This window comes from Neopsephotus bourkii, unplaced genomic scaffold, assembly GCF_033783945.1.
Source record: "Neopsephotus bourkii isolate Nb327-2 ecotype Australia unplaced genomic scaffold, CSIRO-AGI_Nbou_v1 NB_359, whole genome shotgun sequence".
Lineage (NCBI taxonomy): Eukaryota > Metazoa > Chordata > Aves > Psittaciformes > Psittacidae > Neopsephotus > Neopsephotus bourkii.
The window spans coordinates 1,646,144-1,664,285 of record NW_026900865.1 but is presented as its reverse complement, the minus strand read 5'-3'; the positions used below and the strand labels follow the sequence as shown (position 1 = coordinate 1,664,285).

Below are 18,142 nucleotides of genomic sequence, written 5' to 3'. Positions count from 1 at the left end.
ACTTTTCTCATGTTTTGCATTTACTTCAGAGAAGTAAATTTATTATTAAATAGGAGGAATTTAAAACAAAAAAGCTCATCAGGACTAGTTCAAAGACACTTTAATCATCCAAGCTTTCGTTTGATGCTTCACTGTTTAGAATCATAGAATAGTTAGGGTTGGAAAGGACCTTAAGATCAAGTTCCAACCCCCCTGCCATGGGCAGGGACACCCCACACTAAGCCATGCCACCCAAGGCTTTGTCCAGCCTGGCCTTGAACACTGCCAGGAATGGAACATTCACAGCCTCCCTGGGCAACCCATTCCAGTGCCTCACCACCCTTACAGTAAAGATTTTCTCCCTTATAGCCAATCTAAACTTCCCCTGTTTAAGTTTTAACCCATTACCCCTTGTCCTACCACTACAGTCTCTAATGAAGAGTCCCTCCCCAGCATCCCTTTAGGCCCCCTTCAGATACTGGAAGGCTGCTATGGGGTCTCCACCCACCCTTCTCTTCTCCAGGCTGAACTGCCCCAACTTTCTTAGCCTGTCTTCATACAGGAGGTGCTCCAGTCACCTGATCATCCTCGTGGCCTCCTCTGGACTTGTTCCAACAGTTCCATGTCCTTTTTATGTTGAGGACACCAGAACTGCACACAATACTTAAGGTTAGGTCTCACGAGAGCAGAGTAGAGGGGCAGGATCGCCTCCTTCGACCTGCTGGTCATGCTCCTTTTGATGCAGCCCAGGATACTGTTGCTTTCTGGGCTGCAAGCGCACACTGAAGCCACCTCATGTTCATTTTCTCATGGACCAACACCCCCAAGTCCTTCTCCGCAGGGCTGCTCTGAATCTCTTCTCTGCCCAGCCTGTAGCTGTGCCTGGGATTGCTCCGACCCAGGTGTAGGACCTTGCACTTGGCATGGTTAAACTTCATGAGGTTGGCATCAGCCACCTCACAAGCGTGTCAAGGTCCCTCTGGATGGCATTCCTTCCCTCCAGCGTATCAACCGAACCACACAGCTTGGTGTCATCGGCAAACTTGCTGAGGGTGCACTCAATTCCTCTGTCCATGTCAGCGACGAAGATGTTGAACGAATGTTTCTTCCATTTAAAATAATCTCTGCAGGATCTTGTTTGGTTTTGTTCATACTACTTTTTGCTGTAAATGAGTTCTTCCTAAATATCCACAAAATAGATGAAACATACCCATTTTGCATATTATTAGCTGACCCACTCTGGCACTGCTACAGCTTTTGTGTATTAATCATTTATAAATCCAGGGAAGTAAGATTATCACTGATCTTCAGTGTAATTCTGGATAATCTGCTATCATCTGCATGACCTTTTTGGCCAAATATGTTGTCTGTTTTTCTTAATTTACAGTGAGTGATTTATACTTTTCTTGAAAACTGTTCCAACCATAGAAATTACATCTTAATGTGTTGCTTGCTAGAAACAGTCACTGTTGCCATCAATTCTAATAGCTTTTGCCAGCTGTCATACATGGGTGGATGTTCTCTGGAGGTAGAGGAAAAATAGTACTCCTGTGAATATTTATGATGCCCTAAAACTTGTCTCTCTACACTTAAGCCTGGTTTTATGTCTTTAGAGACCAGAGCGTGTTCTGTAATTTTACATGCAAAATGTGGTTTTAGGGATCAGTGTTTTCATCAGAATTCAAAATGTTTTTCTCAGAAAATGTATATGAAACTTTCTTGTTCTCTCACTTCCAAAGGATTTAAAAATATTAAAAATAGGCTGGTGGTTTCTAGAACCATATGGCTAAGGCAGGATGATTTGGCCTGTTATTATAATTAGTGGCCATCATCGTTACTCTTTCCCAGCTTGGTATGAGTAGATGATTTTTTTTCTCACATGGCTGTATGTTCTATGGCTAGTGAACATCTGGTTTGGGTTTGGTCTGGAGCTTTTTGCACCCGCTAATGTCCATCTTTTTCTAAATATCAGCCTTCCCAAGTGCGTGGTTCTGCTTCTTACAATTAGGGACCTATCCCTTAGTAGCTTTAGGATAGGCAGCCTTTTTGTTTCCTGTATCAGCCTTGTGGTGCTGAAAAATGTTAGAACTAAGAAGAGCATATGTCTGCCTCTTGCCAGTAGCCAGGACAATTAGTAATAGCAGTCATTTCTCCTTCATCCTCTTCCTCCTCCTCCTCCCCACAATGCTGCTGAAGTGTGTGTCTCACCATGATGCCAAGGAGGGCTCTAGAAATAGCTGTGGAAATTCCCCATGTTGAGGTAATTCTTACCTGATTTCCTTTGGTTAAGTCCTCCTGCACTTCTGTGCAAGACTGTGTGAAACTAGCCTTGGCATATAGGACAACCTCTCCCTTCTGTGTTAAAGTTTACTGAATTGTAGTCTTTTAGTGGATTGTAATTGCGGTCTAGTCAGTCTCTTACACTTGTAATTGTTCCATTTCTAAATAAACTAAATTACACTTCTAATAGAAAATATATGTTAATCACAGTGGTGCCTTATTCCAGAGTCATTTGGGAGAATCTAACCACTGCTTTGAAAGTAGCAGCTAAAATTTATTGCAGAGTTGAGGTGCATGTCAGCCTTCAGATTACAGAAGGCAATGGGAATGTACTTTCCAACTGTCCATGTTGATCCTTTATTTTAGGCTAACTAGGTGATATAAAGACAGGGGGTTTTTGGTGTGTTCCCTGATTTATTTGTATTAACAATGAGTAGTGTTTTTCAAAGCTTTTGATGGTACTTGGGGTTTTTTTTGTCTGTATCACCAAAACCAACTCACCAGGCCACAGATGAGATGATACATTAGTTGACTTGTAAACTTGACTTAGGTTAAGTGACCCTGCTGGCTGTAACTGTGGCTTACTGCGACTGTGGATCAGTCGCCCCTTGTGGCTTTCCAACTTGCAAATAAGCCATGCAGGACTGGAGGTTTATTAAGTCAGGTGCAGAAGTGTACCAGTCTGGCTGCTCCACTGAAGGCCAGCATGGATTGAAACAGTTCTGGAGCGTGAAGACTTTGGAAAACACAATTCAGAGACACCTTAAAAGGCTGTTGGTGAGACAGTAACAGCATTACTCCATTATCTGTCTTTTTACCATTATCCAACATGTCACCTGTTGTGATAGGAATGCAGTTAGGTATATTCAGTTACACCTGAATACAGTTAAAACTGAAAATTTACTCTCTTAGGCTGGCATTCTATAATTTTTCTTAAGTGCTGTGCTTCAAGGAAACAGAAATGTTTTGTCACAAAGATACATTTTTTTTTTCCTTCACTCCTATATATCTTTTCATATTCCACACTTGCCATTATTTAATATTCCACATGTTCTGTGCTATTATCTGTCCAGGCTTCATGCAAAGCTGGGTAAATATCTTCCTTTTTTATCTGCTCTTCAAACCTTCATTCTTCAAAGCTGACTTAGCACTTCTGGGATGGTTCTAAATGTGAAACATCTGCATCTCTGTAAAACTTCTTAGTGTCTGATTGCAGTTAGTCCTCCTAGCAACACTGCATAACAGATTTGGCTAGCTTTTCCCTTTAGCTTTGTTCATTAAAATATCCCAGTGCATATTGTCTCATTTTTGTGTGCACTTTCTCCAGATCTCTACCTGGCTGAGGACAGAGTAGAGAGATATTTCACTGATGTTCTAAATATTTTTATCAACACTTTAAACAGTAGTCTAACTTGTAATTCTAATCACTGTGGGCCTAGAAATTGCATGTGTAAATACCCTAATACTGCTTCCACCAGTGAAACTGGGTTGGCATTGGTTAGGCAAGTGATCACTGTGGTTAGAAACTCTGTGAATCTTTGTGTTTTGAACAGTGAATCTCCTCTGCATGGTCTTGCCTCTGTCTTTTGGACAGGAGCAAGACTGGAAGCCGGCTATGGGGCTGAATGAGAGGGCTGCCCATTGATGTTTAAAAAGTACAAAGCACAGCAGAAATGGTCTCTGTAGCTTTGCATGTCAAAAAATGCAGATACAGTAAAGAGAGCCCAGGTAATGAAAATGTTACTGTCATAGAGCATTAACAACTTCCAAGCAATAACAAGTTTCAGCCTGTGGCGTTTTTTTTTGTTCTTAAAGCATGCTGCAGCTGAGCAGGCTCAATAACCTTGGTTTATATTATAAATCAAAATGACATTTAAAAATTAATATATTTCATGTAACTTAATTTACACAAAATTGTCTTCTAGTAAGGGGCTGGTCTGTTTATTATTTCATATCATTCTTCTTTCCCAGAGGCTTTTATGGAAGCATGTCAAGCCATTATATAAAATAAAATCCAACAAATGTGTGTGTATATATAATTTACTAGAGCAGGAGTCTGTGCTCACATGAGGGAATTAAATCAATACTCTCCAAAAAGATGCTTCAGAGCAGAGTGTTGCTGTGCGCAGCAGGCCTCTGGGTGGCTGTTAGCTCTTTGTTGTTATGCTCTAACGCAGCGGTTGGGAGCTCTGTACGTAGGAAAGCAGCACATAGCAACACACTGCATCATTCTGCTTCTTAGCTTCCCCAACTCTTGATCCTTCTTGTACAGTGTGGCTGTACAGCATCTGACCAGCAAAGCTTTTGGTCTTTAGGTAGGTATTTCATATAGACACCTTACAAAAATTATTTCCTTGGGAATAATTTGCTGCTTGAACAAGTATGCAGCATGATCTGTAGCATATGTGGCAGATCAGATCTGGATGACTGGACAGAGAGGTCTTAACACCTCTTTAAAATACACCTCAGCTCAGAAGGACAGTCAGTTGTAAATTAGGAAGTGTCAGAATGAAAGCTTCCCATGTCTTTCAATGTGACCTGCCTTCGTATGCATCATAATAGTTTACATTACTAAAGGTGATGCACAGGTAACTTCTTTATGTGTTACAAAGGGTATTGACTGAACAGCTACTTCATATTTCGTTGTTTTCAACATGTAACTCCAAGTTTCTCAGTGCCTAACACACAAACCGTTAATACAGTATTTTGTATTTTCTTCTTTGGGTTTTTCTAGTTATACATGTAACACTGGAGTGACAGTTGTGAAGTTATCTACATGAAGTCTTTTTGAGGAAGGGGGATACAGTTATTTTATAAGCAGGAACATTGATACATACTGCCATACTTGTCAGTACTGAAAATCAGCTGTAGGTGTGCAGAATGAACTGCAGGTGTCTCACCCAGAAGATGGGGGAGAAAAAAGCTGATCTTGGAAAAACCTTGTTTGACTTGGTCAGCAACATACAAGAGCAATGGGAGAAACAACCAAACCAAACAAAACTGTTAGCTAAACTAACCAGATTTTAATGAGATTTAGAAGCCTCCAAAGTTTATAAACCTTCCATTAAAATTGGCAGTGGGATGGAGAAGATAGGCCCAGATGAGTACCCTTACGAGGACAAGGCTGGCACAGGTCCACAGTCATATATTTGGCAGCTGCCTTGCCAGTGAGCACGTGCTTAGTTCACATGTCTGTTGTTTCCTGGCTTGGGAGATGACAACACAACATGGGGTGGAGGAAAAGCTGGGGGCTGGGGAGGGAGCTTGGAAATAAGGGAAAGGGTGCTTGTCACTACAGTACTGCACAGGTTCTGCTGATTACAGAACAGCTTGGTTCTTTGTTCAGTCCGGAGTTTTATTCCCTTGCATCTGCCTATTCTGACATAAATTAGGCAGGGAATGTTGAGGTAGATTGACCCTATCATTTTCCTCCTTCTCAATAGTGACCGTCCTGTGCACTTAGGCAAACGGTTTCTCTGGAGAAAAAAAAACACACTGTTATCTATTTTAAGATGCATGATAACACAAAAGCATACACAGTATGCTCCCAACTTAATTCCAATTTAATTCCAGTATCTTTAACCATTCCTTTCAAGTGGATAAATTTCCAAATTGATCCTCAGCTGGAAGATATTACCTAGTTATTATAAAAAGAAAAAGAGTATATGAAAAAGAGAGAATTTAATATATGAAGTTATATTGACACTATAAAGTGCCTTCTCTCTGATTTTTGTTGTTAATGCCACTGGTTATTCCATTAGCTCTAGTAATATGTTATCTTCTGTGCAAATCAGACACTTTGGAGAAACTAACCTGCAAGCCAGGGGGTTTTGCAACTGTCTTTACATTTCAGAGAGACACGAGCACAAGGATTCGAACTTCTGCACTGAGAAAAATGAGAACAGCGTAACTAGGTCAGAACAGACACATATCTAGACCTATCTGCTATTTCTGTTGGGTTAGTGGGATACCTAGGGAAGAGTACAAAGTGACTACACAGTCATATTTTCATTATATGCTCCTTCAGCCTCTCCATTTACATTCTATGCATTGAGACATGAACCAGGGTTTATAAATGGGGATGTCTAAAAGTTTAACTTGAAAAGCCCATGTCTGATCCAAAACTAAAAACACCAATGTTGACTCAGACTCATCTAAACAGTTACTGTGACTTTTGCACATACAAGAGAGATTACTTTGAGATGCATATGACAAGTGATGTTGATGATGCAAGTTCTTAATCAGGTCCATCAGTTGTAATTGTTTTATAATAGTATTTTACTAGTTTTTCATTTGAATCATTATTATCATCATTATTGGTAGGATATTACTCTAAAAATGTTAATCATTACCATATAGTAGTACCAGTTTGATGTATGTGGTAACTTTAAAATGTAATGCATTTTCCCATACTTATCTCCTTACGCATGTTGTAATTTAGAAGTATAACACAGTATGTTTATTTTTAGTACACCTCCTTATAATCTCTCAGTTCAAGAATTTCAGAAGAATGAGAGCATTGATGTTGAGGTAAGGAGACTATAACAAACATACTGTCAAACATAATGAGGTAGTAACATTCACAGATTGCATTTGGTTCTGAAATAATTGTTTTAAAACAATTACTAAAATAATTGTTTTACCCAGTCATTATTTTCTCTGTGATACTGTTTCCTTTTTGAAAACAAGACAGGAAATTCATAAACTCAGAATTCCGCTGCTTCAGGGTTATGCAGAAAGTAGGAAGCAGCATGCCAAAAACTGCTTCTTGTCCATTTGAGTTCAAAATGGCATAAAGTGGCTAAACCAGAATGTATTTCTGCCTCCAACCCGTTACCTGATTCTCACTATGGTACTGCTAAGCAATTACACAGGTAACGGTAAACTGTGGAGGAAGCTCAGAGTGCTTTCTGTGTTGAGTGGGACATTCAGTCAGCAATGACATCGTTGCCCTCCAGATGTGCTTTCAATACCGAGAAGCCTGTGCGTAAATGAAGAAACAATGTCCTGTTTGTTCAGTATGGAGACTTCTGTAATTGTAAAAGAGATCATGTTTGGTTGGATGGGGTGGAAGAAAATTAAGAGATGATACTTGAATGAAGAGGGACTGGTCCCCCTTCATTCCAGGACAGAGATGTGGCAGACCAGAGAGTAGGGGTACAAAGGGAAAGGAGTTGCAGAGAAGATGTGGCAGTATATGTGGGTTTGATCACATGTCATCTCACCAGAGTGACAGCTGGGACACAGAGATTTCTGCATGAAAAGCAGGAGCAGTTCTGGCTGCAGTGAGCAGAACTCTGAGGTCTAATGCATTAATTTATGGAGATGTAAACCCACTTTGTTCCTGGATGAGAGCATCAAGACAAGGATAGAAAGCATTTCAGTTAATATGCATTGCCTCAAGCTAATTAACTCACTTGTTCTGCTTTGCAGATGTCACATTGTAAGCATGTGGTATATGTGTTAATGTCATAGTGAGGATATTGAATCAGGTGGAGGGAAAGGGAGATTCCCAATGTTAAATATCCTCTTTTCAAAACCATAAATTCAGTTTGAGGGATATACTTCAAATGTCAGTGGAAATCTAAATTAAAACTGCTTCAGAAATTCTGACAAACGTGGTGGGGGGAGAAGGTTTATTGTATCAAGTTTAATGTTACATGCATGACCACAGTTTTTTGGAGACATCTGCCAATTTTAAAAGCTAGCATTGGAAGTTATGACGTTTCATTAGGCATGTCTCTTGTTTAATATTTCTGTATTTTTCATTTTAGAATTACAACTTTAATATTCAGAATACCAATATAAATGCATGTAATTTATTTTTAGGTGGTGCAGCTTATCAGCACAGAGATACTGCCATATGCTAATTTTATTCCTAAGGAATTTGTTGGTCAGATAATGACTATGCTCAATAAAGGCTCAATACATTCTCAGTCATCCTCCTTTACAGGTATGGTACGTGAATAACGAAAGATAAAGCACTTAAATCTACGAGAAAGTAATGAAAATGTTAAGAGTACTTATCCTGATAAAGACTTGAAGTTCCATAGCATGCATTCAGTATAGACTGTCTGATATCCAGCTTGTTTTTGTAAACTGTAGTTCATGGAAGTTGCTGAGCATTCCTTGCACGTTTTGGGGTTTTTTTTTTTGGATTGTACAGTACCAAATATTATGATGTAGAACTGGGGTTGGTGGGGTTTTTTTAAACTGATTTCCTGCATTTCATTATTAATGCAATGTCAAGTAGGTGACACGTTTCTGAATGTGTTGCATACTTTATCTTTTATTTTTGGGCCTATTGTGATTGCAGTGTTACAGCAACACATTCTTAGAATGTATTCTTAGTGTTTGGTTTTATCACTCGCTGTTAATCTTATTTAATACTAGACGTGTGGTAACCTTTTTGCAAAATATAATACACTAAATGTTGCATTTTGATTGGTTTATTGGCATGCACACTGCACAATTAAATATGGCATTTTGCTCTTACAGAAGCTGAAATAGACATTCGAATGAGAGAGGAGTTTTCCAAGGTGTGTTTTGAAACACTGCTCCAGTTTTCATTCAGTAATAAAGTCACAACTCCTCAGGAAGGCTACATCTCTAGAATGGCGCTCTCTGTGCTCTTGAAGAGGTCACAGGATGTATTGCATCGCTACATAGAAGATGAGAGATTGAGTGGCAAATGTCCTCTTCCACGGTATGTACCCTGTCTTTAGGAAATGAAAGGTATTACCAGTACTTTGAGAAGAAGGTTGTGTTCAGAATATCACTCAGTCGTAGAAAACAATATTGTGTGTGTGTGTGATGGTAAAGTTTAAAGGCAGGGATGTGTTTGTGGCAAAGATATTTCAAAGAAAATGTTGATACCAATTTTTTGTTGAAAAAGTTTTAAATAATAATGGTCATGTTCAGTTCTGTTACACAGACAACAAGAATGTGACTAAGTAACATTCAGTTACTGAAATAATGTTTCTGATGTCTGTAACATAACATTTCTGAAATCTGATTTTCCTTTATTGCCAACAGAGCTATGTATAGTGTCTAAATTGAGAGGTGGAGACTCCTCAATAATAAGATAAAATATCAGAACGACAACATTGCAAATCATTGCTCAAGTGACTATTCTTGAAATAGAAAAACTGACCAAAGTATGAGGAAATTCTTTAAAATGGGAACTTTCTGAAATTTCACTTCTGAAGGTTTTTGATCATGGATTATGAAATTGATTATTTCCATGTTACAACTAATCATGTATGTGAGCATTTTCAGATTGAGATGTGAATTCCGTTAGTTTCCAGTATCAAATTTATTCTATCCTAGCTGAGGCAACAGCAGTGGTGGTGGTAAAGTTAAAGAGAAATTAGAACCTTAATCTCTAAATATCCTTTTTTTTGGTAGGATTTATTGCTGCTGTTTCCATTACATGGGGTTTTTTAAATGTTTTGTAGGTTTCACAGAAAACTTTTATTCTTGAGACAAAAGTAATCGACCATTTACATTTTTCCCTTTGTAGGCAACAAGTAACAGAAATCATATTTGTTTTAAAAGCTGTCAGCACTCTCATTGATTCACTTAAAAAAACTCAACCTGAAAATGGTAAGTTATAGTTAAGCAGCATGATTCTAAGCCAGGTAATGTTATATCTGCCACAAAGACATTTATTCTTTCCTGTAGTAATTCTCACACAAATACAAAGGAGAAGTGTAATCTGTAAGAGCTGGTATTTTGCAATTCTGTGTATATGCAATTCTTCAGGTAGATTGAAGACTGAAAGCTTCAATTTGTAGTGTCTTTTCTTAGATAGAGCTTGGTGTCTTCTGAAAACAAACAAAAAACCATCTATACAATGTTAATAGAATTCTTAAATATACTTAGTCTTGCTAGATCCCTTTTTCTTCTCATAACACCATTATAGGTCACTATGGATCACTTTTGTATAGATGCACTTTGCAATTAAAGGGGTGGTATACATGTTAAAAGCCTGGGCAGGCAGTTAAGATACTTTGAACTCATGGTCTTGCTTTCCTTCTTTCTGCTGTAGTACCTCCTTGTCGCCTGTATTAAGAAAGATGCCTTAGTTCATTGATGTCAAAGTAAATGGTTGACAGATGTATTTAAAGGGCTGAATTAAATGGAACACCTCAATTTCATTTATAGTCATACATCCTGTTCCTCCTGTAAGCTGACCCACTGCACAGAGTTCCCACCAGAAAACTTAGTCAGGTGTCTTCGTTAAAACAGCTATGTTAAACTCTGAAATTTTGACAGACTTGCATATACGACACTTCCCTTTACCTCCCTGCTTTTGATACTGTGAGGAACAGAAAAGCCTTTCAATCCTCAGACCAACCAACCAACCAACCAGCCTTTCCAGAAAAACACATGCAGGTGGGTTTCCTGAAAGAGGCAGTGCTTGCCTGAAGCATCACTGAGCGGACAGATTTATGATCATGTGGTTTTCAAGGCTGATGGGAGAAAGGACTATGCCAGAATGCGTAAAGCCTTTTGGCTTTTGCTGAAGGCAACTGAAGAGCTACTTTGGTGGTCCTTTCTCTTAGAGGGGTAAAATAGCCAACTCAGCTGGACTGTTCCTCACATCCCTCCTCCTGCAATGAGAGAAATTCTTCACCTGTCCCTATATGACAGTGATTGCCAAACCTCCTGTGTAGTTTCTCATGAAGGGAAGCACTGGGCAAACTAGAGAATCACTTTACTCCCGCTTGTAGCTTTTAATAATTTTATTTCTTTAAATAAAATTATTAACACTGTCTGAAATCAGGGGTTTGTTCAGGTAAGCAAGGAAGTGACCTAATAAATGGGATATGTGCTACAATATTTGCTTTCACTTGTTGGACTAATAAACTTTACCATGGATATTTTTGTGTCTTGGTCCAGGGTTTCTCCTTCTGCCTGCTATAGCTCTTGTAATCTGGAATGATTCGAAATTAATAGAAAGCCTCATTGCTGACAGGTTTCCAAAAGTGAAATGTGCATCCAGTTCAATTTTCTGTTAATAGCTGAGAAGAGCAGGCAGAAAATGTACATGTATTACAGATTTAATAAAAGTATTAGCTTCAGTTTGTCAGTTCTTCATCCAGAAAACACAGTGAATGACTCACGTAGAAATACAGGTGTGTAGCACCATTTTATGGACAACCCATCTGGCTTCCAGCTGCTGCTGCAAAAAGAGTATGGCTCTCCTGCAAAAATCCTACATCATATCTGAGAGCCCTGTTACAGATGTCGTAGCATCTCTGTAACACTAGATACCTGTATTTAGATAGCTGAACATGCCCTTATTTATACAGATATTGGAAAAATCTGTTGTAAGAATTTGGACAGTAATAAGTGATTCAGTCTGTTCTTGTCTTCCTTGCAGTTGACGCTAATACGTGGGCACAAGTTATTGCCTTGTACCCAACCTTAGTAGAATGTATCACCTGCTCCTCCTCGGAAGTGCGCTCTGCTCTGAAAGAGGCACTGGTTCCCTTTAAGGACTTCATGCATCCACCAGCATCCAAGGTACAGAATGGAGCGTCTTGACCCCATAAAACTACTTTTTTATCCTTGAAGGAAAAACAAAGGTATCCAAAAATGTTTGTTCCTGGGTGAAGTTTCTCTGAGGAAATCTCTTGTGACCAGTACTTTGGCAACCAGTGCTGACTGCCTTTTAACTGTACTAACAAGAGCTCAGTAATTCATGAATACAGGCTATATCTCCAAGGTTCCAGAGTGAGTAGCAGTGCAAACCTTTAATAAATTTAACTGAATAGTTGGAATCATTTATAACCCAATGTACTTGCTACAGTATCTTGAAGTGGTGATTGAAAAGTGGGCTTATGTACAGCTTGTTGTGTAAGTGTTCATGATGTAATTAAAAATATTTCAATGCAGTCGGATTTATTAGGCTGGTGTTTTGCACCCTTTTTTTGAAGTACGAATTGTACTAAAATTTTATGCAAGATAGTACTGTAACATTCCATATATCTGTAACCAGCCTTTGTAAACAAAGGGAACTGATATACTTGTGTGTATAATAAATGGTACAGTTCTGTATTAAAATAGTTGCATTTATTATTTAAATTATTTTTAAAATGTTGATAATGTTAAATGCTCTAAAATGTGTTTATCATGAATAAGTTGTATGCTTGCATTTTTCCTTACAGTTTGCCTTCTAATTTGCCAGATATGCTCGTTCATATCTGATCATGCTGTTAGTTCTTTTGCTTAACTGAATGTATCTTCTCTGTGGCCATCGGGCATCTACCTAAGGGTCATATGACAAAGGAAGCAGTCAGTAGTCTGCCGATCTCAAAACTTCACAGTAGTTGACCTGAAGTAAGTTTGAATATGCAGAAATCCACTGTAGCACTTCAACACTACCATACCTCACTTCAGAATATATTTGTTTCCAAGACATTTGTTCTACTCAACTCTAACTATTTTTGGAGTTGCAGCCTTGCTTTAAGAAAATAAACCTTATTTGAAGTTTGTCAGCCTCTCTTGACCTTCTTGGCAAGTATCAGTCTTTGACTCATGACCCAGGAAAGGTGATTTCAAACATCTGAAATACTTGGCTGTAATATTTTGTTCAGTATTTTTAAGTGCTTTGTTTTTGTAATGTCTTTTCAATGCCCAAAAGTTGTTCTAATCTTTTAATTATAAACTGTGTCTGATACAAAACCATGAGAAGTGTATTTTTGAAGATAGTTACTCATTTAGAAGTGCAGTAAAGTTTGTCATTAAGTAAATGTAAATGTTTCAATTCCACGTAATACCCAGTTGAAGCAAACCACTTTTAATAGTATTGTTTTTAAAGTATGTGACTTAGCACTTAAATTCTAATTTAATTATGATTTCAGTAATGTTTCATCTGTATTCACATATTTCTAATCTGTGATGTGGAAGCACAAAGGCCGAATGTAAAAAAGACAGGTGCCTTTCTATGGATTTCAGAATTTCAGAGCATACCTTTAGGTTTTTGTTCCTTAAAGTCTTTTGTAGATATTAAAAGAGATTATCATGCCTAAGAACTGGTATTATATCTGTTTGCTTTACACTTTCCTGGCTAAAGGGACATCGGTACATGTGAATAGATAAAAAAGTTGTAAAAGTTGTAGGAGCTTCAAGGTGAACGTGTGATGAAGTGGTCAGGGTTAAAAATACCCTATGTGAATAGTGTGATACCAGCCCATCTTTGAATAGCTTGCTCCCAGAAGGCTGCAGTTTATGGTCCTTCTTAAAAGCTTTCTGTTCTGGAGTACAGACAGTATTAAAGAGGCTTCAAGATCTTCCACTTTTCTCTGTGACCAAAGTTGCATGGAACTTAATCATCAGTGGTGGGTAGTTTTTAGAGAACACAGTTTACATTAAGGAAACAAATCCTTCCCATTAATAGAATTTATGTCAAATAATAGCTTTGGAGGAGCAATTCCAGTATATGGCAGAACTGGGTCCCACATACAGATAACAGCATCATCTGTACTCTGAAAATGAAAACCTGGCAAGTGCTCTCCTAATTAGTGGAAGAAAGTCAAGGTCTATGATGTAATTAAAGAAACAAAGTGTAGAACTGGCAAGAAGGGTATTAATTTGGTTTAGAATATATTACCTTAACCAGGATTTCTGGAAAGAGGTGTACAGATCTGGGTGAGTGTGTTTCTAATTAGCTTCTAACTGGTTTTTCAGTGCTAACACAGGTGCATTCTGTCCAGTGAAGCAAAACTTCAGCAGTATCTGTATTTTGAAATGGGGGTGTGTTAAGTCTTTCCTGACTTTATTGCTCAGACTACCACCTGTGGACATTAATCTTCAAAGAGTTTTGAAATAAACTAACAATGAGCTAATTTTCCTTCTTTTCCTCTTAATTACAAAATAATACCTGTTATTTGAGGCATGTTTTGGAAATGCAAATTGTGGTGGACCATACTCAAACTGCTTACTGATGTTTTGTATAGTCTGAGATCTAAAACCAAAGCTATTTAGTTTAGAAAATAGGGGTTTTGTTGTCTAATTTTGTCTGTGAATAAGAGTTATTCCCTATTCTGTGCTTTCCTGTCCAGCATTTAAGTATTGGCTTCTTTGATGCAAACAGCATTTTTGAATATTTAAATTTCACATTTTTACATGTTTCTAGCGAGGTAGATGTTGTTCCTGAAGAAATTTAATTTAGTGTTACCTACAGAGTAGGCCAGTGTGCAACTTCAAGTCTGTAGGGTTGCTTAGTCAGGATAAGTAAAACATGTGGACATTTTCAGGCTTGGGGTCTGCATTGTGTCACTGAAATCAGCTGGAAAAGGGGTACGTCTGACTGTATGGAAGTAAGTCAGCTGGAAGTTAAAAGATAAACTTATTTAAGGTAACCACAACCTTCACTTTTTTTCTTCTTCTCTCCAACTTTAAAAAAGACATCCACTGGAAATCCAAAGAGAAAATGTGAGGGTCTAATGGATTATTAGAAGATTCATATCAAGAATTTGAATTACTGGGGAAACTTCTATGTCTCAATGCAGTGGCCATTGCCTTAATGTACACAAGGATGTAAGATTGCATAGTAACTGATTCAAGAAAAAGGAACAGATGCCTCAAGCTGGGAACCTTTTGTAAGTCTTAATTCTTAGAAGTAACCTACAGTAGTTACTTGCTTATCATCAGAAACATTTAACTGGACATCCATTTTGTTCCCTTGTACATGTGTCTGCTTCCCCACCACATTTATTGATGATCTGTGGAACTTTACTGGACATTAAGCTACATGAAATACATGGTCAAAGTTATTTGCAAGACCAAACAGGAGCACGTTTGTGAAACTTCAGTACCTTGCCATCATATCCTGTGGATGGGGTGGTTTTTATATCCAGGTTGAGTTGTTTCTTCTTGCCAAACAGCAGACCTTCACGTAACTGGGCCTGAACTCTTCAGGCAAGGTATTTTTGCATTGCATGGTGACAATACTAGGGTGTTCCAGCTGTGTCCTCACATACAGCAGTGAATTCTGCTGTCACCCTCTTTTCCAGTTTCACTGGGTTTTTTTTTTGCCTTTTGGGGGGGTTGACTTCATGATAACGCAAGAAAAAAACAGAATAATTTCATACCATGTTTGAGACAGAAGCATTTTTCTATAGTACCTCTACATAGAATCATAGAATCATAAGTTTGGGTTGGAGGAGACCTTTAAAGGTCATCTAGTCCAACCACCCTGCAATGAGCAGGGACATCTTCAGCTAGATCAGGTTGCTCAGAACCATGTCCAGCCTGGCCATGAATATGTCCATGCTACTGTACTCGTAATGTTCTCCTCCCTTTGTTTTTGAAGTTTTACTTGTTCTGATAAAATAATGTAGATCTACATCTACAGTTCACTTCATATGCCCTGCTATTCATATAAACTTAATTGAGACCTTGCTCACTGTAACAAAATGTGAACTAGCAATTCTACTTGGGGTTCTTCTGTTCTCTTCTGCACCCTAAACAAATTGTAACATGAATTTTTAGCCTTGTTCTTAATATTGTCCATACAGGTATTTTTTATGTTTGTTTATTTTTCTTGAAAATAGTATTTTGGAAATTTTCTATAGGTGAAATAACTATATAGGAATAAACAGAGTAAAAATATTAATATTTGCAGTTTATAAAGTTAACTTCTACAATCACGAAGAATAAATTTTTCGTAAGCCCAATTTTTTTAGGCATTGGGCCATGAAAGCAAGGTCCATGAAAGTTAACACTTTTGTTTATGCAAGCAGTTATGGCTCCTGTAGTAGTTATTTATCCTGTGTAAGTGGATGTCTAGTGGGAGACTGAACATTTCTTGTGGAAGCAGAGTGAATTGTTACTGCTTGACACCTGTGTCAGCAATGAGATTAAAAAGAAAGCCCAATTGAAGCATGAATATCATCTGTCTGTTGAAAAGGATTATGTGCTATTCTTTTGGACTTCGAGGCCATTTTCACTTGTTCCTAATGTAACACTACAGAATTCCATGTTTCTTTGAGATTCCTTTATGTTACTGTTCAGATCAGAAGGACTTCATGAGCTGGGCACATAAGCAAGAATTCATTGTAATCAGGTAGTTGCTGGTTTCTCCTTGATTTTTGTTTTGTTTTGGTCTGTTTTTTAGCTAAATTTGAAGATAAGTGTTGGGTTGGTTTGGGGTTTTTTTGTTTGTTTGGGGTTTTTGTCTTTATTTAGCAAGAAAGCAGGCAATTATTTCTGAGTCATGAATGTTGCTTGAGCTCTAGAGAACAGTCCTATGATGAACTTCTACCACTAAGCAGGGATATACAGACTATTTCCTCTTTCTGTCCTTTTAAAGTCACGTAAGGATTAATATAGTTGTTTTCCATTATAGAAAACTGGTTTGAAAATACACTTTTTTTTTATTTCAGTTGAGGTTTTTTAGGTTTAACATCTCGTGTTCTTTAGAAACATTTGGTTAAGAACCAGGCTGTTACCATTCAGTGTTACCAATATGAAAAGCCAAGTTTTGAAGCAGCCTTGTCAGTACTAAGAACTGGTTGCAAACAGATATGGTAAGAACAGATAATGGAAAAGAATAGTTAAAAATGCTTCACTAGAAGCTGCAGTATTCTAAAAATTTAGCTTAAAAATAACATAATTCAAAAAGTAACTCAAGTAATTAAAGGATGAGAACCTGCAGGATCTAAACTTGAGCTAATTTAATGCAATACTCAGAATTTCCAGGCTCTGTCCAAGAGCACAGCTCTGCTCCTGGAAAGGAATGTGAAAAGCCAATGCTAAACATTTTGACTGTATGAGGATGGCTTTCTTAAAATCAGATTTGCAGTGGAAATTACCGTTAGCAGAAATGCCCCTACTTACCAGGGGTGCAGAAATTTCAGGAAATAAGATATTTATGTATTTATAAGTGTGTATTTTCTGCCCATCTATTCTAATCTTTCATTCTGTTACTGTTCTCTCACATCTCTCACATCTCAATGGGGAAGGGGAGTATCCCAAAATGTTACAGGTTGTGTACATGTGCATAATATGTGTATAGTTGTGAAGAAATTGGCTTATGAAAATGTGGCTTGTGTGGTACTAGTGAGTGACATTTTTCTCCCCCCTTAGTTTAGTAAACTGGGATTGTGTTGCTTGAAGAATTCTCAGGAATGCCTTATAGATCTATTGATAAAATATTCTAAGATAATGTATGCTGTACGTTATGAGCATTATGGTTTGATACACAACAAATTTCTCTTAACAGATGGTATTTGTACATGCAGGTGAGGTTCAGAATTTTCACCTCTAGCATCTTTAGGTAAAAATGCTTAGGTAGCTGTGTAAACTGCTTGAGACTTCACTTGCTCCTGTAGCTTACTACATAACTCTGTCTATTATAAGGCTAACAGGATATGGAAAGTTTTTCCTGGCTGCGGGTTATGAATAAATTTAGTGACTAAAGTCTGTACAGTATTTAGTTTATCTCAAGTCTCAGGAAAGAGCTTCTCAAACAGAGCACTTCAGTAGGACCTGTGCACCAGCATATAAACATACTTCCTGGATAATACTTTCCTCACATGAAGGTTCTGTCATATTTTAAGAACTCATCAAATGTATTCCTTGTTTCATTGCTGACTTGTAGTGTTCAGATTTATGTCATATCCGAAGTATTTGACTGCTCTCTAATTTAGGAGAGGAGGTGCTACATCGTCTAGGAACCAGTTGGTGGGATCAAGAATCACTACATCAGCAGCAAGTGAGGAAAAGAACTGGATGCTTTAAAACAACCTGTGTAAGAAAGTGAAATTAAATATTAACGATTCTTACAGTAGAGGGAGAACGTCAAAATAAAAATCATTCAACTTCAAGAAGGCAGACCACAGAAAATTGTTAGGTAAGGTCTCACTTCAGA

At 37.9% G+C, this 18,142-nt stretch overlaps 1 protein-coding gene across 2 annotated transcripts in view; it reads left to right on the top strand.

The window, feature by feature from the left end:
* Positions 1 to 13,301, top strand: part of MON2 (MON2 homolog, regulator of endosome-to-Golgi trafficking) — a 68,027-nt gene extending 54,726 nt beyond the window's left edge. For both annotated transcript variants that reach the window (XM_061348541.1, XM_061348540.1), the window contains 5 exons: positions 6,729 to 6,789; positions 8,089 to 8,212; positions 8,758 to 8,965; positions 9,782 to 9,864; positions 11,648 to 13,301. In XM_061348541.1, the coding sequence (XP_061204525.1) occupies positions 6,729 to 6,789; positions 8,089 to 8,212; positions 8,758 to 8,965; positions 9,782 to 9,864; positions 11,648 to 11,811 (640 nt within the window). In that variant the 3' untranslated portion in view covers positions 11,812 to 13,301. The remainder of the gene's footprint in view (positions 1 to 6,728; positions 6,790 to 8,088; positions 8,213 to 8,757; positions 8,966 to 9,781; positions 9,865 to 11,647) is intronic.
* The last annotated feature ends 4,841 nt before the right edge of the window (positions 13,302 to 18,142 follow it).